This window comes from Carcharhinus amblyrhynchos, chromosome 15, assembly GCF_965287045.1.
Source record: "Carcharhinus amblyrhynchos chromosome 15, sCarAmb.v2.hapA, whole genome shotgun sequence".
Taxonomy (NCBI): Eukaryota; Metazoa; Chordata; class Chondrichthyes; order Carcharhiniformes; family Carcharhinidae; genus Carcharhinus; species Carcharhinus amblyrhynchos.
Window position 1 is genome coordinate 4,609,954 of NC_137338.1, and position 26,403 is coordinate 4,636,356.

Here is a 26,403-nt window from a genome sequence, read left to right on the forward strand (position 1 = left end):
ACATCCAACAGCACTGCAGTAACCACACCGCACGGACTGCAGCAATTCACTAATTACTCCTGGGCAGTTAAGGATGGGCAACAAATACAAGCCTTGCCAGGGAGGCTTGCATCTCATGAGCGCTTGATAAAATATTTTCATGATCGCTGAATATGAGACACATTGTAACCACAGTGGGAAATTTTCTCCAAAGGCACCATCGTCCTTGTTTCATTCTCCGATAAATTTGATGTTACATTTTTTTATCTGTGCTTTTGTTGCTTGCAATCAAATGTGCCATGAATCTGAACAATCTGGGATGCTTCTAGAAAGAGCACTAAGGACATCGCCTTCCACACTCCCAGGCAGTCCCAAAGTGTGTTACAAACACTGGAGCATTATTTAAATTGTAGTCACTGGTGTAGCGTCAGAAAACTTGGCAGGCAATTAACAATGTCCCACAAACAATAATTAAATATTGAATAAATCATTTTCTTAGTGATGTTTATTTTTTTCAGTTTGCTCTTTCACAGGTTGTGGATGACTTTGATTTTGAATAGATTTGATTTGATTTGATTTATTGTCACATGGATTAACATACAGTCCTTGTCTTGCATGCTGTACAGACAAAGCATACCGTACATAGAGAAGTAAAGAAGGGAGTGCAGAATGCAGGATTACAGTCATGGCTAGATCAACTTAATGCAAGGTAGGTCCATTCAAAAGTCTGACAGCAGCAGAAAAGGAGCTGTTCTTGAGTCGGTTGGTACGTGATCTCAGACTTTTGAATCTTTTTCCCAATGGAAGAAGGTGGACGAGAGAATGTCCGGGGTGTGTGGGATCCTTCATTACGCTGGCTGCTTTTCCAAGGCAGCAGGAAGTATAGACAGAGTCAATGGGTGGATGATGGATTGGGCTTCATTCATGACCCTTTGTAGTTTCTTATGATCTTGGACAGAGCAGGAGCCACACCAAGCTGTGATACAACCAGAAAGAATGCTTTCTATGCCACAAAAGTTGGTGAGAGTTGTAGCTGACATGCCAAACTTCCTTAGTGTTCTGAGAAAGTAAAGACGTTGATGGGCTTTCTTAAAGCGTTGGCATGAAGGAACTAGGACAGTTTGTTGGTAACCTGAGCACCTAAAAACGTGACCGTTTCTACTTCGTCCCAATTGATGTAGACAGGGGCAAGTTCTTTATACGTCCTGAAGTCGATGACTATCTCCTTCATTTTGTTGACATTGAGGGAGAAATTATTATCGTTTAACCAGTTCACCAGATTTTTTATCTCTTTCCTGTACTCGGACTTGACGTTGTTTGAGACCTGTCCCACTACGTGATGTCATCAGTAAACTTGAAAGTCAAGTTGGAGTGGAATTTGGCTGCACAGTTACAGATGTATAAGAAGTATAGTAAGGGGCTAAGGACACAGCCTTTTGGGATACAAGTGTTGAGGATGATCGTGGAGGAGGTGTTGTTGCCTATCCTTACTGGTTGTGGTCAGTGAGTTAGGAAGTTCAGGATCCAGTCACAGAGGGAGGTGCCGAGCCCCAGGCCATGGAGTTTGGAGATGAGTTTTGTGGGAGTTGAAGGCTGAGCTGTAGTTGATGAATAGGGGTCTGACATAGATGTCTTTGTTATCTAGGTGTTCCGGGGTTGAGTGCAGGACCGGGGAGATGGCATCTGCTGTGGACTTATTGCAGCAGTAGTCGAACTGTAGTGGATCCAGGCAATCTGGGAGGCTGGAATTGATTCGTGCCATGACTAATCTTTTGAAGCACTTCATAATGATGGATGTCAGAGCCACCAGATAGTCATTAAGGCACACTGCCTGGCTTTTCTTTGATACTGGAATGAGGGTCATCTTCATGAAGCAGATAGGAACCTCAGATTGTTGTAAAGAGAGGTTGAAAATGTTTGTGAATAGCCCCGTCAACTAATCTGTGCAGGATCTGAGTGATCGGGCACCCCATCCGGGGCAGTCGCTTTCCGTCAGTTGATCTTCAAGAAGGTTGCTCTGATATCTGCAATGGTGACCCCAGATATAGTTTCATCTGAGGCTTCTGGGTGGAGGGCATGTTCTCGCTGACTTGTTGCTCAAAGCGAGCTTAGAATGCATTGAGCTCATTGGAGAGGGGTGCGTTGGAACCTGTGATTTTACATACGTTCATCTTGTGTCTTGTTATGCCTTGCAGACCTTGGCATAGTCGACTGGAGTCCGCGTGGCTAGCTTGGGACTCTAGCTTGGCCCGTAATGTCTTTTGGCATCTTTGGTGGATCTCCTTAGATCGTATCTGGCTTTCTTGTAAAAGTCAGGGTCACCTGACTTGAATGCCTCAGATCTGGACTTCAGCAAGCAGTGGATATTCCTGTTCATCCATGGTTTCTGGTTGGGGAACATGTGAATTTGCTTTTTTGACACACAGTCTTCTATACGCTTACTGGTGAAGTCAGCTACTGTAGTGGTGTACTCATTCAGGCTGGTCACAGAGATTTTAAATGCGGACCAGGCCACTGGCTCTAAGCAGTCCCGAAGGAGATCATCCGATTCCTCAGAACAACATTGCATGACTTTCTTTGATGTTGGCGAGGTCAGCATTTATTGTCATTGCTAATTGTCCTGGAAAAGGTAATTATGAACCTCCTTCTTGACACACTCCTATGGTGCTGTTCATAATGGGAATTACCAAATTTTGACCCAGTGACAGTGAAGGAACGGCGATACATTTTCAAGTCAGGATGGTGAGTGACTTGGTCGGGAACTTGCAGGTACTGGTGTTCTTGTGCATCTACCGCTCTTCTCCTTCTAGGTGGTGGAGGTCATGGGTTTGGAAGGTGCTGGCAAAATAGCTTTGGTGAGTTGCTGCTGTGTATTTTGTAGATGGTACACACTGCAGCTCCTGTGTGTCGGTGGTGGAGGGAGTGAATGTTTAAGATAGTCAACCAGGCAGTCTGCTTTGTCATGGATGATGTCAAGCTTCTTTAGTGTTGGGGCTGGCAAATGAAGAGACTTCTATCACACTCCTGACTTGTACCTTGTGTTGGAGAGGAGATCATTGGTGAAACAGCTGAAGATTGTTGGACCTAGGATACTTCCCCAATGGACACTTGCAGTACTGTCCTGGGACTGAGATCATGCACTGTGTGGATGGCTGCAGTTCAAGAGGGCAGCACACTAATTTCTGAAGGGTAATTATGGATGGACAATAAATGTTGACCGGTGGTGATTTCACCTGAGGGTTACCACACCTGAGGCGAGGGACAAGATTGAGAAAGTGAGGCCTTCATGAATAACAGTAATATACAAATGAATGAAAATAGCTGACTAGACAACACCAATTAGGTGCATCATCCTGACCCATCTAGACCTCTTAATATCTCACAATACTAACACTCTTCACAATGATATGTCATATTATGGGATTTCCCCTTGCAATGATTAGAACTAGTCCATTAAAAGCACGTGACGCAATCTCTTGTATGGGGTCATAGAATCATAGAATTTTACAGTGCAGAAGAGGCCCTTTGACCCATCAAGTCTGCACTGACGCATTAGAAACACCTGAACTCCCACCTAATCCCATTTGCTACCATTTGGCTCATAGCCCTGATGTGTCAAGTATTCATCCAGATACTTTTTAAATGATGTTAGACAACCTTCCTCTACCACCCTGCCAGGCAGCGCATTCCAGGTTGTCACCATCCTCGGGGTAAAAACATTTTTCCTCACATCCCCCTCTAAACCTCCTGCCCCTCATCTTGAACCTGTGTCCCCTTGTGACTGACTCTTCAACAAAAGGGAACAGCTACTCCTTATCCACTCTGTCCATGTCCCTCATAATCTTGTCCATCTCGATCAGGTCGCCCCTCAAATCTTCTCTGCACCTACAAAAACACCCCAAACCTTCGCAACCTCTCTTTATAACTTAAATGTTCCATCCCAGGCAGCATCCTGGTGAATCTCCTCCGCACCCCCTCCAGGGGGTGTGGCGACTAGAATGGCACATAGCAATCTAGCTGTGCCCTCACCAAAGTTCTTTAGAACTCTACCACGGCTTCTCTGCTTTTGTAATCTACACCTCGATTGATAAAGACAAGCGTCCCATATGCCTTTTTCACCACCCCACTAACATTCCCTCCCATCCGAGAAAACAAAGGGATCTAGGCTGGATTTCAATCAGGTCAGTCCTTTATGTGAGATGTATTCGATTAACACAGTTCTTAGTGGGCAGACACAAAACATTGGCCCCAATTTGGAGCAACAATAACAGTGCAAATGGGACAGCTGAGGGGTTTGAGAGCAACACATTTCTATCTCTGCCTCTGGGCAGGTTTCAGTGCATTCTTAACTCCTTCCTTTGGTCCATCCCCACGTTCTTCTTTTAATCCTGTTCCCCACGCACCCCACTCTGTTCCCCTTCTAACTCCTACCCAATCATCCTTTTCCCCCTCTCCCCATCTCACTTCCCATTCTCCCCTCAGTCCCGATCCCATCTCCTTCCTCAGCTCCTCCCCCGTCCCAATCCTGGTTCCACCTCTCAGGCCTATTCCCGCCTTCTCCTCTTAGTCCTGTTCCTGTCTCCTCCCCTCAGTCCTCTGCTTCAGGCTATCAAAAAGTGTTGTGTGCAGAAATACCTGTAAGATCAACTCACGAGTCTCTTCAATTGGTACAAGAACAGATCAAGGAAGGAACCAGGAGCAGGTTTGAGGAGGTAAGGGAGTAGATTCTCAGCATGAAGCAAGGTGCCAGCCTAAACCGCAGAACAGCAGGCGTATCAAATCTTTGCGACTGTGAATTGAAAGAGTATTCTAAGGTGTCATCTGTTTTGGTTTCAGTATGTGTGCTTTAATCTGTCACTAGTCCCATGCAGTACTTATCCTGGGAGTGTTTAATGGGGACAGTGTAGAGGGAGCTTTACTCTGTATCTAACCCCGTGCTGTACCTGCCCTGGGAGTGTTTGATGGCGACAGTGTAGAGAGAGTTTTACTCTGTATCTAATCCCGCGCTGTACCTGTCCTGGGAGTGTTTGATGGGGACAGTGTAGAGGGAGCTTTACTCTGTATCTAACCCCGTGCTGTACTTGTCCTGGGAGTGTTTGATGGGGGACAGTGTAGAGGGAGCTTTACTCTGTATCTAACCCTGTGCTGTACCTGTCCTGGGAGTGTTTGATGGGGACAGTGTAGAGGGAGCTTTACTCTGTATCTAACCCCGTGCTGTACTTGTCCTGGGAGTGTTTGATGGGGGACAGTGTAGAGGGAGCTTTACTCTGTATCTAACCCTGTGCTGTACCTGTCCTGGAGTGTTTGATAGGGACAGTGTGGAGGGATCTTTACTCTGGATCTAATTCATGGTAGCTGGATTCTCAAACAGTGCAAAGTGATTAATGTTGTGTGAAATATAGCTTGCTGAAATTTGTCCAATGGTTGCTTGAATGAGAAAAAAATTGAAATGTGGTACCTCATGTGAAAAGATTGGACAAGCTCTGTCCCATCAAACACTCCCAGGGCAGGTACAGCACAGAGTTAGATAAAGAATAAAGCTCCCTCTACACTATTCCATCAAACACTCCCAGGTATGGGATGGGGTTAGATAACAAGTAAAGCTCCCGGTACACTGCCTCCCATCAAATGCTCCCAGGACAGGTACAGTACAGGGTTAGATGCAGAATATAACGCCCTCTATGCTGTCCCCATCAAACACTTCCAGGGCAGGTACAATGCAATATTGGATACAAAGTAAAACTCCCTCTATACTGTCTCCATAAAACATTCCTGGGCCAAGTACCTATATGCTATCCCATCAAACACTCCCAGGACAGGTACAGCACGGGGTTAGATACAGAGTAAAGCTCCCTCTACACTGTCCCCATCAAACACTCTCAGGACAGCCACAGCACGGGGTTAGATACTGAGTAAACCTCTCTCTACGCTGTCCCATCAGACACTCCTCCATGTTAAAGGAACTGAAATTACAGGGTTAATTCTTTCATCCCATTTCAATGGCAAATTACAGATGGTAAATTGATGCTTTGAGGAATGGTGAGCAAGCAATCTAACTTCAAGAAACGAGATTTATTCTTCATGACCTTGTGGCTGATAACATTGAATTAAAATGCTGGAGAAAGTGTTGGATAGAAATTCCTGTGAATATGTTGAAGTTTCAAGGACATTTGGAAAACTGCATCAGATTTGTACAGAGACTGTCAAACTTAAATTGACTTGCTCAGAGCACAGAATTACACTCACAAGGTCACGTTTAAAATCGGACATCAATCACCCACATCACCAAGTTGTGAAGAATTTCTGAACATCATTCTGAAAAGGGAGGAAGAAGGAAAAGGAAGATTGTAACTGGAATTCCAGAGTGCAGGACGGGTGACAGGAAATCGAAATCAGTGTCAATTTAGACAATGAAGATGGAAAAACATACCAATATTACATTTCAGCTTCATCAGCAAAGGGAAGCTGTGTTAACAATTTGCCTCACTAATTAGTTCTTGTTAGTATGATTGGGGTTTGATACTTAGTCTGGGATGAAGAAAGGTGGATGGAACTTTACCGGCACGTCTGCCCGAGGTTCGTACGATCCCGCCTGAGTTCAAAGAAGAATGTCATTCTCCGAGCCTTGCCCGCTTGCCAGTAAAATTACAGCCGGTGAGTCCGAAGCCAAGATTCTAAATTTAAGTTAGGCAAACTTCCACGAGACAGGAAATGGTCTGATCCAAATAAACTGGAAGAGCCTGTAGTAATGCAGAACAGAACAGGACAGAAATACTCGATACAACAGTGCGTAAGATTATGTGTACTAATCGTGTATAAAATTATGAAGGATATGGACAGGGTGAGGAGGGAGCAGCTGTTCCCCTTGGTGGAGGGGTCGATCACATGGGGGCACAGTTTTAGGGTGAGGGGCCGGAGATTTGGAGGGAATTTGATTAAAAGAAAACCTTTTCACTCAGAGGGAGATGGGAATCTGGAATGCACTGCCTGGGAAGATAGCGGAACCAGAAACCTTACAGCCTTTCGAATGAGCACTTGAAACATCATAACATTCAAGGGTCTAGGACAAGAGCGGGAAAGTGGGATTAGTGCGCCTTTGGTGGGAGTTATTGACAGTGCAGACTCGATGGGCCGAAGGGCCTTTTCTGCACTGTATGACTCTATAACCAGCACTTACGCCCAAAAGACAAAGGCTGCACCTGTGTAAGTGTAATTCTAATACTGATTGTTTCTCTTTGCGGATCACCTCAGATGCAGTTTGCGGGGTAGGGAGAGGCGGGGTGGAGGGGGAGGTGGAGATATGAGAATGACAGATGTCTATTTTGAAGAGTTGATCCCCAGAACAGGACAAAATTGCTATAAATGGAGACACTATTTCAGGGTCAATTCCAGTGGCAGCGCATTTTAATTTATTCTCCAGTCTAGACTGCAGTCAGGGACAAGGGCAAGAAGAGCAGTCAGATACAGCGCAATAAATTCAACACTGCAGTATTTTATCATGCAGATACTGTAAAGATCAGTCTGTGATCAAATGTGATAAGAGATTGGATGAAACTCAGAGAAAGGTCTGACGCAGGCGCAGGGAAAAGTAAAAACCCAGGAGCTAAGGAAAGGCTGTAAAAAGCAACAAAGGTTCTGTAGGGCAGATGTAGAGAAGACATTTCCATTTGTTGAACTCAAGGCCATCGGGGCCATAATTAAAAAGCTGACATAAAAAAATGCAACAATAAACCCAGGAGAGCTTTATTATGGTTAGGTTGTGAAAATCAGCCCAACTTGGAAAGGTTCAAGGTGTATTTAAATACATTAAAATACTGTGGATGCTGGAATCTGAACCAAAAGCAGAAAATGTTGGAAAATCTCAGCAGGTCTGACAGCATCTGTGGAGAGAGAATAGAGCCAATGTTTCGAGTCTAGCTGACCCTTGGACAAAGAACAAAGAACAGTACAGCTCAGGAACAGGCCGTTTGTCCCTCCAGGCCTGCACCAATTGCCTGTATCCCTCCATTCTCCGTCTGTTCATGTGTTTATCCAGATAAGTCTTAAACGTGGCTAATGTGTCTGCCTCAACCGCCTCACTTAGCAGGGCATTCTAGGTCCCCGTCACACTCTGTGCAAAAAACTTCCCCCACACATCTCCGCTGAACCATTATCTCCTTACCTTGAACTTGTGCCCCCTTTGTCAGAGTCATCTAGACTCAAAACATTGGCTCTACTCCCTCCCACAGATGTCATCAGACCTGCTGAGATTTTCCAACATTTTCTGTTGGAAGGTGTATTTAGAAGTGTGCTTTGACAGTGTATTTCCCCTTAGGGTCCTGGGATGTGTAAATTAGAGGGATTAGCGAGGCAAATATGTGGGTTGACGGGAATAGGCCCTGGGTGGGACTGTGATCAATGCAGACTCGGTGGGCCAATGGCTTCCTCTGCACTGTAGGGCTTCTATGATTCTAGAAGGAGTCATGCTGAGCTGTTTTTCACCTATTAATGCATATGCAGGGATTAGGCGAATATCAGCTCACTAAAACATGAGATAAGGGAACACCTGAACCACTGAAGATCTGTGTAGGATCATGGTGGGGGAATGGGGTTCACATTATAGTTAAGTTGCCGGATTGATCGCTTTTTGTTTCCTCCTCAGAATCGAGCTTGAGGTGACTGCTGATCAAAAATACCCTGCTACAGAAGAGCAGAATTGTCTAAGGGACTCCGACCAAAGTCAACGCCATCAGAATGAAGACCCTTCTAATACTCAGCACTCTCCTCATGATGGCAAACTCCAAAGTCTTTGAAAGGTGTGAGGTAGTTCGCCTTCTGAAGAATAATGGACTGGATGGTTACGAAGGGTACAGCCTGAACAATTGTGAGTTCCGCTTGCTGAACATTGTCAAATACTGATGCCCTATTTCATCCTAATAACATTGCCACTTGGTCTGACTGCTTTGAATGACATTCACGTGGTTCGTGGGTAACAAATTTGGGATTCTGAGGACATTTTTTATATATATATATACAATAGTTAGATGGCATGATGATGGAAGTGGCCACTATTTGTAGAATCGATACCCTGTCAGTGTTAACAAATGTATACTGGTTAATCAGAATGCTGCTCTAACACTGCTGTCTTGTTTAGTTCTAAAGCGTATATTCTGGAAAATGTTTCACTCATCCGACATGTCGCTCAACTCAAGTGGCCCAACAAACACCCTTGTGCAGAATTGTACACAGAGAATCCTCTCAAGCAACACCACATTGCAGCGGCCATGTGTACCATCTTCAAGGCATCAAGATTTCGTTGACCACACCTCCTGAACCTCTGACCCTCACTTCCTTGAAGGATGAGACAAATAGTTGCATGGGAATAACCATTGCCTCCTGGTCCCCCCTCCCCCGCTGCCCCCACCCCACATTCCATTCCCCCCCCACCCCGCCCGAGTCATGCATAGAACATAGAACATAGAACATTACAGCGCAGAACAGGCCCTTCGGCCCACGATGTTGCGCCGACCAGTTAAAAAACAATGACCCACTAACCTAAACCAATCCCTTTTCGTCCATAAACCTATCCACGGATCTCTTAAACGCCCCCAAACTAGGCACATTTACAACCGCAGCAGGCAGGGCATTCCAATCCCTCACCACCCTCTGGGTAAAGACCTGCATGACCCTGATTTGGAAATATCTCACCATTCCGTCATCATCATTGAACCAAAACCTTGAAACTCCCTCCCTAACAGCACTATGGGAGTGCCTACACCATGGGTTTTGCTGTGGTTCTATATGATCATGGCTGATCTCCAGCTCATCCTAGTTTCCCCATTGCCCTTGTTCCCGCTTTTGATCAAATATTTGTCTATCTCTTTCTTGAATCAATTGATTGATTTTGCATCCACTGCACTCTGGGGCAGTGAGTTTCATAGATTCATAACCCTCTGTGAGAAGTAGCTTCTCCTTACCTCTGTCTTGAACTTCCCCCTCTCTTACTTTACAACTATGACCTCTTGTCCTAGACTGTTCCAGAAACAGGAACATTTGGTTAATATTTACTTTATCAATCCCATTAAACATTTTATATACTTCTATCAAACCCTCCCTCATACCTCTGTACTCCAGTGAATACAAACCCAAGCTACTTAACCGATCCTCATACGACAGCTCCTTCAAACCTGGAATCAATGCAGTGAACCTCTTCTGAACCGCCTCCAACGCCACCACATCCTTCCTCAAAGAAGGTGACCAAAACTAAACATAGTACTCCAAGTGGGGTCTCACCAATGCCTGATACAATTGTCTACTTTTATATTCTAGATCTTTTGCAATAAATGTCAAAATTCCATTTGCCTTCCTTATAATGTTCTGCATCTGCATACCCACTTCCTGAGACTCATGGTCAAGGACACCCAGAACCCTCTGCATAGACACCTTTTGAATCTGTTTCCCATTTAAATAGTAATCTGCACTTTTATCTTTCTGGCCAAAATGGATAACCTCACATTTATCCACATTAAACTCCATCTTCCAGGTTCTGATCCATTCCCCTAAGCTGTCAATATACAAAGAACAAAGAACAACGCAGCACGGGAAACAGGCCCTTCGGCCCAACGAGCCCGTGCCGCCATTTTAACATTGTGAGTGCCCTCTTCTACCTATGACCTTTGTCTACGCCTATTGGGAATGATTGAGGGAAGACTAATTTAGGGACAATTTGTTAACACCAATTAGCCGAAGAGCACGTTTTTGGGGTGTGCGAGGAAACCGGAGCACCTGGAGAAAACCCACGCAAGCACGGGGAGAATGTGCAAACTCCCACAGACACTGGCTCATATCCATGTATCTGCACAGCAAACAGTGATAGTCACTGAGCTGTCATGTTGCCCATATCCATTTGTAAATTTTTTATCTCGTCATGACGGCCTGCTTTCCCACCTATTCTCGTGTCATCAGCAGATTTTGCAATGTTGCACTCTGTCCCTGCTTGTAAATAATTGGTCCAAGAGCTAAACCCTGCGAGATCCCACTAGTTACAGATTGCCAACTGAAGAAGGACCCATTTATCCCACCTTCTGCTTTCTATCAGTCAGCCAATCCTCAATCCAAGCCACTACTCCACCCCCAGCCCCGTGGGACCTAACCTTCTGGATCAACCTCTTGTGTGGCACCTTATCAAATGCCTTCTGGATATCCAGATAGATCACTTCCACAGGATTCCCATTATCTACCTTGCAGGTTACATCCCCAAAGAACTCTAGCAGGTTTGCCAAACAAGATTTGCCCTTCACAAAACCGTGCTGACACTGGTGAATTGAGTTTTGCTTTTCCAGAAGCTCAGTCACCTCCTGTTTAATGATTGACTCCAGCAACTTTCCCAACACAAAGGTCAAGCTGATTGGTCTACAGTTTCCCACCTTTTCCCTTTCTCCTTTCTTGAATAAGGGTCTCACATTAACATGTTTCCAGTCCACCGGTACCTTTCCAGAATCCAAGGAAGTTTTGAATATCATAACTAATGCATCCACTATTTCTGCTGTCGCTTCCTTTAACACCCTAAGGTGTAGGTCATAAGGTCCCAGGGTCTTACCTACTTCTAAACCCTTCAGTTTACTGAGTACCTTCCCCCTGGTTATAGTAATTTCACCAAATTCCACTGTATCAACGGCAGTTTTTGGGACAGAATTATTATCTTCTACTGTGAAGACAAAGTATTGGTTTAGTGCCTCTGCCATCCGAGTTTCCTATTATCGCCCCATCATTTCCATTCTCTAAAGGGCCAGCATCTGCTTTCACTAATCTCTTCCTTTTTATGGACTTGTAGAAACTTTTAGTGTCAGTGTTTATGTTTTCAGCTGTCTTCCTTTCATGGTGCATTTTAGCATTTTTGATATTGCATTCAGTCACCTTTTATTGGTGTTTGAAGTTCTCCCAATCCTCCACACTGCCACTAACCTTTGCGGTATTATAAGCCCTTGATTTTGCCCTTATGTTATCCTCAATTTCCTTATTTAACTATGGATGATTTTTCACCCTTTTGCAATTCCACTTTCTCCCAGGAATGTACCTTCGTTGAGATGTCCTTACTATCTAAACAACTGCCAGTGTTCTTCCATTGTCCTCCCTTTTAATATTTTTGCCCAGTCCATTTGGGCCATTTCTTTCCTTAGGCCTGCATGATTATCCTTGCTGAATGCTAAAACTCGAGTGTGTGATTCTGTCCTCTCAATTCCAATCTGAATTTGAAATTCTATCATGCTGTGATCACTCCTTCTAAGTGGATCCTTCACCAAAAGACCATGAATCAACCCTTCCTCATTAGATGATATCAGATGTAAAGCAGCCAGCTCTCTGGTTGGCTCCGTAACATGCTGCTCTAAGAAATAACCCCTCATACACTCCATGAATCCTTCCTTAAGGCTATACTTGCCAAGTTAGTTAATCCAGTCATTATGCATGTCAAAGTCACCCATAATTGCAATGTGCCCTTTTCCATAGAATCCCTACAATACAAAGAAGGCCATTTGGCCCATTGAGACTGCACTGACTACAATCTCACCCAAGCCCTATCGTCGTAACTCCACATATTTAACCTGCTGATCTCTCCGAAACTAGGGTTAATTTAGCATGGCTAATCAACCTAACCGACACATCTTTGGACTGTGGGAGGAAACCCACTTAGATACGGGGAGGATGTGCAAACTCTGCACAAATCCAAGCTGGAAATCAAACCCGGGTCTCTGGAGCTGTGAGTCAGAAGTGCTGTGCCACCATGCCATCCATGAAACCCTCCTCATTTCCTGATTTATACTGTGCCCTACTTCTACTGTTCTGTTTGGGGGATTGTAAATGATTCCTAGTGATGTGTTTCCTTGTTTCCTATTTTTACCCAGACTGACTCAAACCTTTGTCTCCAGCGCCATTATCATTTCTGAGTACAGCCTTGATGTCATCCTTAACCAACAGAGCAACTCCACTTCGTACTCCTTGTCACCTGTCCTTCCAGAATTCTTGAATATCCTTGGACATTCGACTCCCAGTCCTGATTTTCTTGTAGCCACATTTGATTAATCCCCACCGGGTCAGACCTGTTTGCCAATATTTGTGATGTCAGCCCATCAATTTTGTTTCGAATGCTGCGGGCATGTAGGTGTAAGGCCTTCAGATAAGTCTTACTGGTTTGTCTTTCTCTCACTCTGTCCTTATTTGTTGATCCCTGGTAACATTGAGCCTTATCTCTAATACTGACTCCAGATTTCTGTGTACATTTTGTCTTTTTATGTTTCCTCCCTCCTGCAGCATTGTTTTTCGATTGACTGTTTAATCTGTTGACTTTCACCTTCCATCTCCTGCTCACTTGTTGTCCTGCCACTTTGGATCCCATCCCTCAGCCTTCTTTGTTTAAATCCACCCATCCACCAATAGTCAGTGGTCATTTTGCTGTGCCGCTGTGCTGTTTGTGGTGATTGTTCCTTTAAGGTCAACACAAAGGAAGAGGGTCTCCATGGAAGGAGGTAGGGTAGCACGGTGGCACAGTGGTTAGCACTGCTGTCTCACAGCACCAGGGACCCGGGTTCAATTCCTGACTTGGGTCACCGTCTGTAGGGCATTTGCACATTCTCCCCGTATCTGTGTGGGTTTCCTCCGGGTGCTCCGATTTCCTGCCACAGTCCAAAGATTTGCAGGTTAGGTGAATTGGTCACGCTAAATTCTTCCTCTGTGTACCCGAACAGGAACCGGAGTGTGGCAACTTGGGGATTTTCACAGTACCTTCATTGCAGTATTAATGTAAGCCTACTTGTGACTAATAAATAACCTGTAAAAAACTTTTACATTTTAGTAATTAATTGCCTGTGTATAATGTTTCATTAGAATTTAGGACTGAGTAACTAAGTTATTGAAGATTGTATGAAGGAATTAAAGGGGGAGGGCTTTGGAGATTGCCCCTTTAAGGGCAATATGGCAAAGAAAGGGTCACCTAGCTTGGGGGACCAATTGGGACTGAGAGTGAGTAATCACCCCGAGGATGGAGTCCTCTCTTAGGCAGAAGACATGTAGGAGTTAAGAAAGTTGGGTGGGCTGCTGGTCTTTGTATAGATTTTCTTATTAATAAATACCTTTCGTGTTTCTGATGAAGCCTGTGAATATACATCATTACTACTGGCGACGAGGATAAATTATCTTGACACTGCCTCTGGCCCGACACCTGTGAGTATCCTGTTTTAATCAAAGTCTGAAGGAAAATACTTACCTGAATGCTCCTTTGTGTGTGAGTGGAACTATTTGAGATTTTATCAGATTCTGAAGGATGGATGCAGAGCAAACCTGGATTGGCCAGTACAGTCAAGGGTTTAGAAGAGAAAACTAAGAGAAAATAACCCCCAGAAGCAAGAGCTGTGACTTTGCATTGAGGGGGAAATGGAACCTAAACTAAAATGGAACCGAGTTGCTGCAAAGTTTTTTGATGAAGCTGGGAGCACAGAAAGCAGTGCTTTGAGTTAAAAGAAATATGAAAAGGCCAATGTGAGCAACAGGAGGCATCCAGAAGCACAGGAAAATCAAGAGGATGAGACTGACAAGCTCCTGATGTTGGAGCAGAGCCTGCGGGGAATAGCAAACACTGCACTGCTGGACTTCAAACAGGGAAGGTTTTCAAAGAGAGATCCTCAGCCTTTCTGAAAAGGAGAAGTTAAAAGGTTTTGGAAAAAAAAACAAAACTCGGAGCTGGATCTTCCAGTGAAGTTGATGGAGGAATCAGCACATCAGAGAAAACAGATTCTCCAGGAGACCAAGGAAAGAAATACGGCAGGAATCGCCAAGAGGGTCGCTATCCTCTGAATAGAAGTGAGGTTTTAACCGTTCAAAAACAAACAGCCAGGTTCACGCCAAAACTTCAAAAGCACTGGATAAACACAAAAAGGAAGTTGGCAGTTGCTGACAGTTTAGTCAAAAGAAATGACACATTTAAAGCGACGGCGACACATTTAAAGCGACGGTGACACATTTAAAGAGACAGCGACACATTTAAAGCGACGGCGACACATTTAAAGCGGCAGTGACACATTTAAAGCGACGGCGACACATTTAAAGAGACAGCGACACATTTAAAGCGACGGTGACACATTTAAAGCGATGGCGACACGTTTACCTGGGGCTACCACCTGCTTTGGGCTGGAGCCCTGTGTTCATCCTCTCTGTCCTGTGAAGTGGCATTTACCTGTGCAGAAGCTGGCTGTTGTTTCAAGCTGGCTGTTGTTTTAACAACCTTACTGTTGCTTCTGGTGCTGTTGACATTGCTGTTGCTGCCTCTTTTGTTCCACATCGACGCTGTAGCTGTACATTGAGCTCCACAGAACGTAGTCAAGGCCAAAACATTACCTGATTTCAAGAAGGGATTAGTTAATCGCTCTTGGGGCTAAAGGGATCCAGGGTAGGCGGGGAGGAAGGCAGGATCAGGATATTGAATTTGATGATCAGCCATGATCAAAATGAATGGCAGAGCAGGCTCGAAGGGCTGAATGGCCTACTCCTGCTTCTAGTTTCCATGTTTCCATGTTGCTAAAGCTTCAGAGAAGGCGAGCAGCAGAGAAGGTCAGCTCAGAATGGATAGAGTCTGAGGGGAGTGAAATGGCTTTCAAAAAGTTGAAAAACAAAATCATTGGCAAGGCAGTGGAACCACGCCCTCGGAGTTCCTCGGAGCACAAATCCTTCCAAATGAAACTGCGATTCAGTCCAAATCTTTGAAAGCTTCCCAACCTGTCAGTCTCATCAAACATGGACTCCGGCTGCGTCCCTTGACTGACTTTAACAAATTCCATAGAGCTTGGGAAACCTTGTGCATCAAACATAGAATCACAGGATCTACAATGCAGAATGAGGCCATTCGGCCCATCGAGCCTGCACCAACGACAATCCCACCCAGGCCCTATCCCTGTAACCCCACATATTTACCCTCCAAATCCCCCTTAGTCCCAAAGGGGCAATTTATCATGGCCAGTCAACCTGAGACACACATGTTCAAGCCAGAAGGCCGGGTTGTAGCACAATTAATTTGACGTTTATCTATTGAGGTGGCAGAGTTGACAGCTTACGGGCCCGTAACCAGGCTGGAAGTGGGTGAGATCCTGGCGGTTTTCTCACACGCAGGCACGTTTCAGGAATTTGAAACCGCTCTGCTTGCATTGGGCCTCATTCGCTTTGGCAGTTAAAATTCTGCCCTGCTTCGTCTTATAATTTGTACTTGTTTTGGCTCTGATTTCCAGATGTTTGTACAGCTTTCTATGAAAGCTCTTACAACTCGGCGGCTGTCCACCTTGAGTGGGCCAACGGAAAAGTCTTGTCGATGGATTGCGGCATGTTCCAGATCAACAGTTTCTGGTGGTGCCTGGACACGGACACTCCCGTCTCCAAGAGGAACTGCGGCAGAAGCTGCTCAGGTAGACCAATGTTGGCCAAGTTCAAATCAATCACAAGTTTTTGAATGTTGTTCAATGCTAATCCCGTTGAAAACAAAATGATCTTCCACTGGACTGATTTCACCACCTCCCCCCCAAGTCCATCTTTCTCAGTTGCTGACGGGGTTGCCAACTTTCCAGGGTTGTCCTGGAGCTTGGAATAATGCACAATTGGGTTCCAACAGACCTCCTGTGCGCAGAGGGAAGCAATGATGGCCTAGTTTTATTATCGCTAAACCATTAATCCAGAAACTCAGCTCTGGGGACCTGGATTTGAATCCCACCACAGCAGATACTACAATTTGAATTCAATAAAGTTTATTTATTAGTCACAAGTAAGGCTGACATTAACACCGCAATGAAATTACTGTGAAATTCCCCTACTCACCACAGTCCGGCACCTGTTCGAGTCAATGCACTTAGCCAGCACGTCTTTCAGAATGTGGGAGGAAACCGGAGCACCTGGAGGAAACCCATGCAGATATGGGGAGAACATGCAGATGGTGACCCAAGTCAGGAATTCAACCTGGGTCCTTGGCGCTGTGAGGCAGCAGCGCTAACCACTGTGCCACCGTGCCACCCTAAATTATAAAAATTATCTGAAATTCAGAATGGTTTGACCGTGAAACCATTGTCAGATGTTGAAAAAAATCCATCTGGTTCACTAATGGCCTTCAGGGAAGGAAATCTGCCATCCTTACCTGGTCAAGCTTACATGTGACTCCAGAGCTACAGCAATGTGGTTGACTCTCAACTGCCCTTTGAACATAGAGTCATAGAGGTTTACAGCATGGAAACAGGCCCTTCAGCCCCACTTGTCCATGCTGCCTTTTTTTTTGAAACCCCTAAACTAATCCCAATTGCCCGCATTTGGCCCATATCCCTCTATACCCATCGTACCCATGTAATTATCTAAATTCTTTTTAAAAGTTAAAATTGTACCCACCTCTACTACTACCTCTGGCAGCTTGTTCCAGACACTCACTACCCTCTGTGTGAAAAAATTGCTCCTCTGGACACTTCCGTATCTCTCCCCTCTCAGCTTAAACCTATGCTCTCTAGTTTTAGACTCCCCTACCTTTGGGAAAAGATATTGACTATCTACCTTGTCTGTGCCCCTCATTATTTTATAGACCTCTACAAGTTCACCCTTCAGCTTCCTATGCTCCAGAGAAAAAAGTCCCAGTCTATCCAGCCTCTCCTTATAACTCAATCCATCAAGTCCCAGTAGCATCCTAGTAAATCTTTTCTGCATTCTTTCTAGTTTAATAAATATCCTTTCTATAATAAGGTGACCAGAATTGCACACATTATTCCAAGTGTGGACTTATCAATATCTTGTACAACTTCAACAAGATGTTCCAACTCCTGTATTCAATGTTCTGACTGATGAGACCAAGTATACCGAATGCCTTCTTCACCACTCTGTTCAACTGTGACTCCGCTTTCAAGGAGCTATGAACATGCATCCCGAGACCTCTTTGTTCTGTAACTCTCCCCAGTGCCCTACATTAACTGAGTAAGTCCTGTCCTGGTTCAATCTACCAAAATTCATTAACTCGCATTGTTTAAATTAAACTCCATCTGCCATTCGTCAGCCCCCTGGCCCAATTGATCAAGATCCCGCTGCAATTGGAGATGACCTTCCTCACTGTCCACCACGCCACCAATCCCAGTAAGGTTATGGCTGATCTGATAGTCACTTCAACTCCATGTACCTGCCTACTCCCAATAATCTTTCAGCCCTTTTCTTATCCACAATCTATCTACAGCTGCCTCAAATCTTTACACTGCCACAGCCTTTTGAGGAAGAAAGTTTCAAAGACTCAACACCCTCTGAGAGAAAATAATTTTCATCGCTGTCTTAAATAAGTGACCTCTTAATTTTAGACAGTGGCCCCTGGTTCAATACCCCTCAGGAACTTAAATGTTCTGATCAAGTTGCCTCTTACTCTTCAAGTGGATACAAGTCTAGCCCCAGCTAAGAGCCTGGTAAGCCAGAACTGCTTCCAACACATTTACACCCCTCTTTAAGTAAGAAGACCAGATGTCACCTCACCAGTGCTCTGCATTCCTGAGTCATAACATAAGAACATAAGAACATAAGAAATAGGAGCAGGAGTAGGCCATCTAGCCCTTCGAGCCTGCCCCGCCATTCAATAAGATCATGGCTGATCTGTTGTGGCTCAGTTCCACTTTCCCGCCCTCTCCCCATAACCCTTAATCCCTTCTCTTATCAAAAACCCATCAACCCGCTTCTTAAAAATATTTAGCGAGGCAGCCTCCACCACTTCAACGGGCAGAGAATTCCAGAGATTCACCACCCTTTGAGTGAAGAAGTTCCTCCTCAACTCCGTTCTAAACCGCCTCCCCTTTATCTTGAGGCTGTGCCCCCTAGTCCTACCTCCTTTAGCTGTGATGAAAGGTCATCCAGACTCAAAACGATGGCTCTATTCTCTCTCCACAGATGCTGTCAGACCCGTTGAGGTTTTCCAGCTGTTTTTGTTTCAGATTCCAGCATCCGCAGTATCTTGTTTTTATCTCCCTACTTTTGCATTCAATTTCCCTGGCAATAAATAAATAAGATTCTAGTAACTTTCCCAATTAGTTGCTGTACCTGCATGCTAGCCTTTTGTGACAGATACACTAGGACACTCAGATCCCTCTGTAACTCAGAGCTCTCACTCTATTTAGATAATAGTCTTCGTTTTCATTCTTCCTCCAAAATTGTCCGTTTTACTCATTCCCACATTATACGATATCTGTTAAACCTTTGCCCACTCACTTAATCTATATAAATCTTCCTGTATTCTCCTTATGTCCTCTTCACAATTCACACTCCTACTTTTCTTTATATTATCAGCAAATTTAGCAACTATGCCTTCTGCCCTTTCATCTGAGTCATTTGTATAAATTGTAAAACGTCAAGGCCCCAGCATCAATCCCTATGGCACAGTGCTTGTTCCACCACCACTATCTTAGATGCCAAGTGTTGTAAATAAAGCTGAAGGCAGTACCAGATTTAATGTTGGAAGGTTAATTGATGAAGGGACCATTGGTGGGTATTACTACATTGGTTTCTTGGAGACCACCTGGAGCTTTCTCACCTGAGAAAGCAAGTACTGGCCATGACTCAATGGGCATCGCCCTTGTCTCTGCTAACACCCTAGTGCAGCACTGAGGGAGAACTATCAGAGGTACTGGAGAGGATTGTCCATACCCACATGGCTGTTTTGTGGAGATGGAGGTGGCTGGCCATTGAGCATACCATTGTTCGCACTCTCCACCGCTGGGGAACCTATGGCAGGGAGTCTGTGGGAAGAGTGGTCCGGGACAATAGCCGGAAAACCCTGCCCGGATGAGTCATTAGTGTTCCTGCTGCAGGAGCTATTTCAGAGAAGACCTAAAGAGTTCACCCTGGTGTCCCGGTCAATATTTACCCCTCAACTATAGCTAGTAAAAATAGATTATCAGCACATTAATATCAGGGGGAAAATTAGAGCCATAGGACAGGATTTTTCAGTCGCGTTCACCCCAAGACCACAAAATTCAACCGAGGTCAACAGTCCTTTGTATGGGCCATGTCCCACCTGCTACGATTCCTGTGGGGGACAGGGACCTGAAAATTCCACCCATAGATTCCAATAGAACTCCTACAGTGCAGAAGGAGACCATTCAGCCCATCGAGTCTACACCGATTCTCTGAAAGAGCATCCGACCCAGGCTTAGCTGTTCATTTTGTACATTACATTCGTGACTATACTTCATGAACTGTAAAGTGCTTTGATTAGGCCTTGAAATGCGTGACTTAAGTTCAATTCTTCCCAACTCCTTTTATGCTCTCTAATATTTAACATGTTTTTATTGCAGCTTTTCTAGATGACGACCTGACTGATGACATTAAGTGCGTGAAGTCTATCGTCAAGTTGCACCCTGGAATGTCAGCCTGGTACAAAGAACCCTCTTTTCTACTTTTGCCTCTCACAAACCCTTTGATATATTTTGTTGGCGTGATGGAAAACCAAAATATTTTATTGAAAGGAGTCTCCACGCTCCATATGGATTAGCCCCAAGATTGAAAATTGTAACAGAAGAAGGAAGTCAAATCAGAAGTTAGCAAGAAGGTTCCCAAGAGCCCAGCTTTTCAGAAGGAATTGGAGGGAGAGTTCCTCGATTTCAGCCTGGAGAGACTGTAACATTTACGTGACAGGAGGAGACTGACTTGAACTGTTAATGCAGAGGTTGGAGCAAGCGGGGAAGGGCAGCACACGGGAAATACTGTGTCATAGCAGAGCGTTAACAAAAGAGACGGAATGATCTGAATGGGAAGAATATAGAGAGGGAATGAGAGAAAGTGACAGAAACAGAGCATGTGAGAGAGTGAGAGTGGCGGAGTTCATTCATGGTGTGTGGACACGGCTGGCTAGGGAAGCATTTAATTACCATCCTCATTGCCCCTTGAGAAAAGTGTTGATGGTGCCACCTTGAGCCGCTGCAGTCCCTGTGGTGTAGGTACACCCACTGTATAATTAGGGAGAGAGTTCCAGGATTTTTAACACATGTCCTGCCCGCCAAGATCCTGTTTGAACCTCGCTAGTCGCTAGTCAGGGTCTTTCTCCTATCAGGGTGGGCATTTTGCACAGCTTTGGGAGCCAGTTGTTTTGTGGAGAGATCACAAGTTAAACCTGGGCAGTCCCCAGTGAGCTCTGCTGGAGGATTGGGGATCCTCCTTTTTGAGCATCCTTAAACCCATACACAAATACTCTGACTCTATCACCCACCCACACACACACACACACACACACACACACACACACACACACACACACACACACACACACACACACACACACACACACACAGACTCTCTCTCACACACACTTGTACACACACACAGAATCTCCCTCTCTCACACACACACACAGACTGTTTCTCATGCACACAACACACACACACAGACTCTCACACACTCATAACACACACTCACACACACACATTCACACACACAGACACACACACTCATACACACACACACTCTCATACTCACACATGCGCACACACAGACACACACACATACTCACACAGACACACACTCATACTCTCATACATACGCACACACACAACACACACACACGCATACAAACATCCACACTTTCACACACACACACACACACACACACAAACATTTAATCTCTCGCAGACAGTCTCATCGATGCACACAGACATGTTATCAGTATGATGGCAACCAAAGGAGGGGTCTTCAATGGCCATCCCAAATGGTGTCCTTATCCTCAGCAAACCTACCCTTCAACACCTCAGTGGGGCCTCCCTGATTGGCCCTAGTAACCTCAGACCCTTCCTTTGGTTGCCACCACACTGAAATTATTCCAGGGCTGGATTGGATTGGACTTCCCAGAGAGTTGAGATTGTTTGAAGGGAACAGGAATGTATGGCATGAACAAGGAAATTTTCCTCGCAACAATTTTAGGGCCAGTTGGTATCATATCAACAAAAAGAGAAATCAAACATCTCAGCTCCAGGATATCACTGCAGGAGTTCCTCAGGGTAGTGTCCTAGGCCCAACCATCTACAGCTGCTTCATCAATGTCCTTCAGTCCATCAGAAGGTCAGAAGTGGGGAAGTTTTCTCACGATTGCACAGTGTTTAGCACCATTGATAGCTCCTCAGATACTGAAGCAACAAGACCTGGAGGATATTTAGTCTTGGGTTCATAAGTGCCAGGTAACATTGCACCACACAAGTGCCAGGCAATGACGAGAGAAAAGAGAATTCAATCAACTCCCCTTGGCATTCCATGGCATTACCATCACTGACTCCCCTACTGCTGGGAGTTACCATTGACAAGAAATTGAATTGGATACACATAGATACTGTATTATAGAAGAAGTCCCAGATGACCAGAGGCTGCTCTGCTCCTCAAGGGGGTGACTAACAAGTGATGATTTAGCCTGAAGATCACTACAGCTCAAGCAAGTGGTGAGGTAGAGAAAGCAGGGCCTTCATGAATAACCACAGCCAGTACGGGGATTGAACCCATGCTGTTGCATCACTCACCAGCTGTCTAGCCAGCAAAGCCAACTGACTCCCGAACTGTAGTTATAAGACCAAGTCAGATACTGAGGATCCTGTGGTGAGTAGTTCACCTTCTGACTCTCCACAACATGTCCACCATCTACAAGGCACTAGTCAGGAGTTTGAGTGGGTGGGTGCAGCTCTAACAGCACTCAGGAAGCTCGACACCATCCAGAGCAAAGTAATCCACTCGATTGGCACCACATCCACCATCTGAAACATTCACACCCCCCCTCCACCAATGCACAGTGTGTACCTGCTGCAGCAACTCACCAAGGCTCCTTCGAGAAAACCTCCCAGACCCGTGACCAGCACCATCTAGAAGATCAAAAGCAGCAGGCGCATGGGGACACCACCACCTGCAAGTTCCTCTCCAAGGCACTCACCATCCTGAGAGAGAACTCTACCCCCGTTCCTTCCCTATCGCCGGATCAAAATCCTGGATCTCCCTCCCTGTGGGTGTAGCTGCACCACATGGACAGCAGCCGTGCACTAAGGTGGCATGCCACCATCTTCTTAAGGACATGGGCAATAAATGCCAGCCTAGCCAGCAATGCCCACATCCTGTGAAGTATGCAGTCTCACAACACCAGATTAAAGTCCAACAGGTTAAAATGTATATATTCACAGGATGCGATGTGGAGTTGCTGGCGTTGGACTGGCATAAGCACAGTAAAAAGTCTCACAACACCAGATTAAAGTCCAACAGGTTTATTTGGTAGCACGAGCATTCGGAGCACTGCCCCTTCATCAGGTGAGTCGCTGTTGGACACCATCCAACTTGTAGGTGGTGGTGTTCCCATGCATCTGCTGCTTTTGGTCTTCCAGATGGTACAAGTCACGTAATTTGAAAGGACAACCAATATTGGAAGGTGTTCTCGAAGTGAGTTGGTGCATTGGTGAGTTGCTGCAACAATGGTACATGCTGTGCATTGGTGGAGGGGGGGGAGTGAATGTTTTAGCTGGTGGATGTGGTGCCAATCGGTTGAACTACTTTGTCCTGGATGGTGTCCAACAATGACTCACCTGATGAAGGAGCAGCGCTCCGAAAGCTCGTGCTGCCAAATAAACCTGTTGGACTTAACCTGGTATTGTGAGACTACTTACTTTGCTGACCCTAGTCCAACGCCGGCAACTCCACATCACATCCTGTGAATATATCCATTTAAAAAAAACAGTTAGGGAAAGTAATGATGCCAAGAGTGCCATTGGACAATAAAGAGTGAGCATTTGGAGCTATTTAAAATACAGGCCTCCCAAGATGTGAAGTAAATATGCCTTTGCGGAATTCAGGAAAACATATTTTACTATCCCTCACCATTCCCTAAATTCCAACAACAGCTCCACTTTAATTGCATCCTGTTGGCATAAAACCCTTTCAGATGTGCTGAGTTTGTGAAAAGCCTTGTACAAGAGCGCTGGAGCTGTGGAAGGTGGTCTCAGTGATAAATGTAGAGCAGAATCACCAGTGAAAAGGTTGTTCTGATTGGTTGATAAGTGGAGGAAATCCAGGATTTTCCACCATTCTGCAGCTCCTTCTCTTTCTCCCCTTGTGAAATGTTCCTTAGAACCTACCTCCTTGACCAAGTCTTTAGACACCTCTCCCTGGTTTTCTCCTTGTATCACTGGCCATCAGACTTTGGTAACGCTCTTGTGAAGCGCTTGTGAGGTCTTGCAAACCAAGGGTGCTACGTAAATGCAAGTATTTGTTACTGTGGAAGAAGATCTGAATGGAAGAGATTCCTGGGCAATCTCTGAGTTTATGTAAACGCAATCAGAACCTGAACTATCCCAAGCGCAAGAAGGAACGATATCTGGAAGTTAGTTTAGCATCAACTTGGTCAACTAACCAATGCCTGGGGTGAGATTTTCTGGCTGTGCTCACCCTAAGACAGGAAAATTCCATGCCTCGTCTTGAATTTTGTAGCCAGTTTCAATGATAAGCATTTATATTTAATGCAGTAACTGTTTAGTGCTTACAGAAGGGAACAGAGAGCTATCAATAGGAGAAGTGTTTGAGGAGGTCCAAAGGGTGATCATGAGGAGGAACTCTCTACCTCAGAAGGCAGTGGAGGCAGGGTCATTGAATATTTGTAAGGCGGAAGTGGATAGATTCTTGTTAGACAAGGGGAGCAAAGGTTATCGGGGGTTAGATGAGAATGTAGAACTTGAAATACAAGTCGATCAAACATGATCTTAACAAATGGTGTAGCAGGCTTGAGGGGACGAATGGCCTACATCTGCTCCTATTTTGTATGATTGTACTGGAAGATGGAATAGGAGGTCACGAAATGGATCAGCCAGTTTCTGAACCTGAGCCAGCGTTGAGTCACTAAAGGGCAGTAGAATAAAAAGATTCAAATTTGAGCTGGTCAATATCTGGAGACTGACTGTTGATGGAATATTGTCATCTGTCTTTTGCAGGGTTGCCTGGAAGCTCAGATGCAGTGGGAAAAATCTCGAACACTTTGTGTCTGGATGTGGTATATGAAGATGTCAAAGACCCTGTTGAACATAAGAACATAAGAACATAAGAAATAGGAGCAGGAGTAGGCCATCTAGCCCCTCGAGCCTGCCCCGCCATTCAATAAGATCATGGCTGATCTGTCGCTGCTCAGTTCCACTTTCCCGCTTTCTCCCCATTACCCTTAATCCCCTCTCTTATCAAAAACCCATCAACCCGCGTCTTAAAAATATTTAGCGAGGCAGCCTCCACCACTTCAACGGGCAGAGAATTCCAGAGATTCACCACCCTTTAAGTGAAGAAGTTCCTCCTCAACTCTGTTCTAAACCGCCCCCCTTTTATCTTGAGGCTGTGCCCCCTAGTCCTACTGTCTTTTTTGAGCGGGAAGAGTCTCTCCACCTCTATCCTATCCATCCCATTCATCATCTTATACGTCTCAATGAGATCTCCCCTCATTCTTCTAAACTCTAACGAGTACAAGCCTAGTTTATTCAGCCTCTCCTCATAGCTCAACCCCCTCAACTCCGGTATCAGCCTAGTAAACCTCCTCTGCACTCCCTCCAGGGCCAAAATATCTTTGCGCAGGTGCGGCGCCCAAAACTGCACACAGTACTCCAGCTGCGGCCTCACCAATGCCCTATACAGCTGCAGCAAGACCTCCCTACTTTTATATTCAATCCCCCTCGCTATGAAGGCCAGCATCCCATTTGCCTTCCTGACCACCTGCTGCACCTGCAAGCTGGGTTTTTGCGACTCATGCACAAGGACCCCGAGGTCCCTCTGCACCGTCGCCTGCTGCAGTTTTTCGCCCCGTTAATAATAGTCCTTCCTACCATTCTTCCTACCAAAGTGGACCACCTCACACTTGCCAACATTAAATTCCATTTGCCATTTCCTGGCCCATTCGCCCAGCCTATCTAGATCCTTCTGCAGACTCTCCACACCCTCCGCACAATTTGCCGTTCCCCCAATCTTGGTGTCATCAGCAAATTTCGACACCCTACACTCGGTTCCCTCCTCCAGATCATCTATATAAATGGTAAAAAGCTGAGGCCCCAGCACCGACCCCTGGGGCACTCCACTAGTCACCATCCGCCAATCCGAATAGCACCCGTTGACCCCCACTCTCTGCCTCCTATTTGACAGCCAATCCTCTATCCACGCTAACACCCTACCCCCAACTCCATGTCCCTCGACCTTCTGCAATAACCTCTTGTGAGGTACTTTGTCAAACGCCTTCTGAAAATCTAGAAAGACCACATCCACCGGCTCTCCTCTATCCACCGCCCTAGACACATCCTCATAGAACTCCAGTTTGGAAGATGGTCCCTATGCAAGGACCACGCAGGACCATGCACTGCCAGAACCCTGTAAAGGGCTGAGAGAGATTGTCCTTTCAAATTACGTTAACCTGCACTTAGCCAC

At 45.4% G+C, this 26,403-nt stretch overlaps 1 protein-coding gene across 1 annotated transcript; it reads left to right on the forward strand.

Annotated features, from left to right (window-relative positions):
• Nucleotides 1-8,712: 8,712 nt before the first annotated feature.
• On the forward strand, nucleotides 8,713-25,005 carry LOC145352898 (lysozyme C-1-like). The gene is made up of 4 exons (XM_080203198.1): nucleotides 8,713-8,842; nucleotides 16,230-16,403; nucleotides 20,292-20,370; nucleotides 24,939-25,005. Exons 1-4 carry the CDS (start codon nucleotides 8,713-8,715, stop codon nucleotides 25,003-25,005), a joined length of 450 nt encoding a protein of 149 aa, XP_080059324.1.
• Nucleotides 25,006-26,403: the final 1,398 nt, after the last annotated feature.

Bases quoted from the DNA above. Each gene is read 5' to 3' on its own strand.
- LOC145352898 (XM_080203198.1), top strand. From the start codon at position 8,713: ATGAAGACCCTTCTAATACTCAGCACTCTCCTCATGATGGCAAACTCC. The intron at 8,843-16,229 runs GTGAGTTCCGCT...TCTGATTTCCAG, and splicing joins AGGGTACAGCCTGAACAATT to ATGTTTGTACAGCTTTCTAT. The intron at 16,404-20,291 runs GTAGACCAATGT...TTTTTATTGCAG, and splicing joins CTGCGGCAGAAGCTGCTCAG to CTTTTCTAGATGACGACCTG.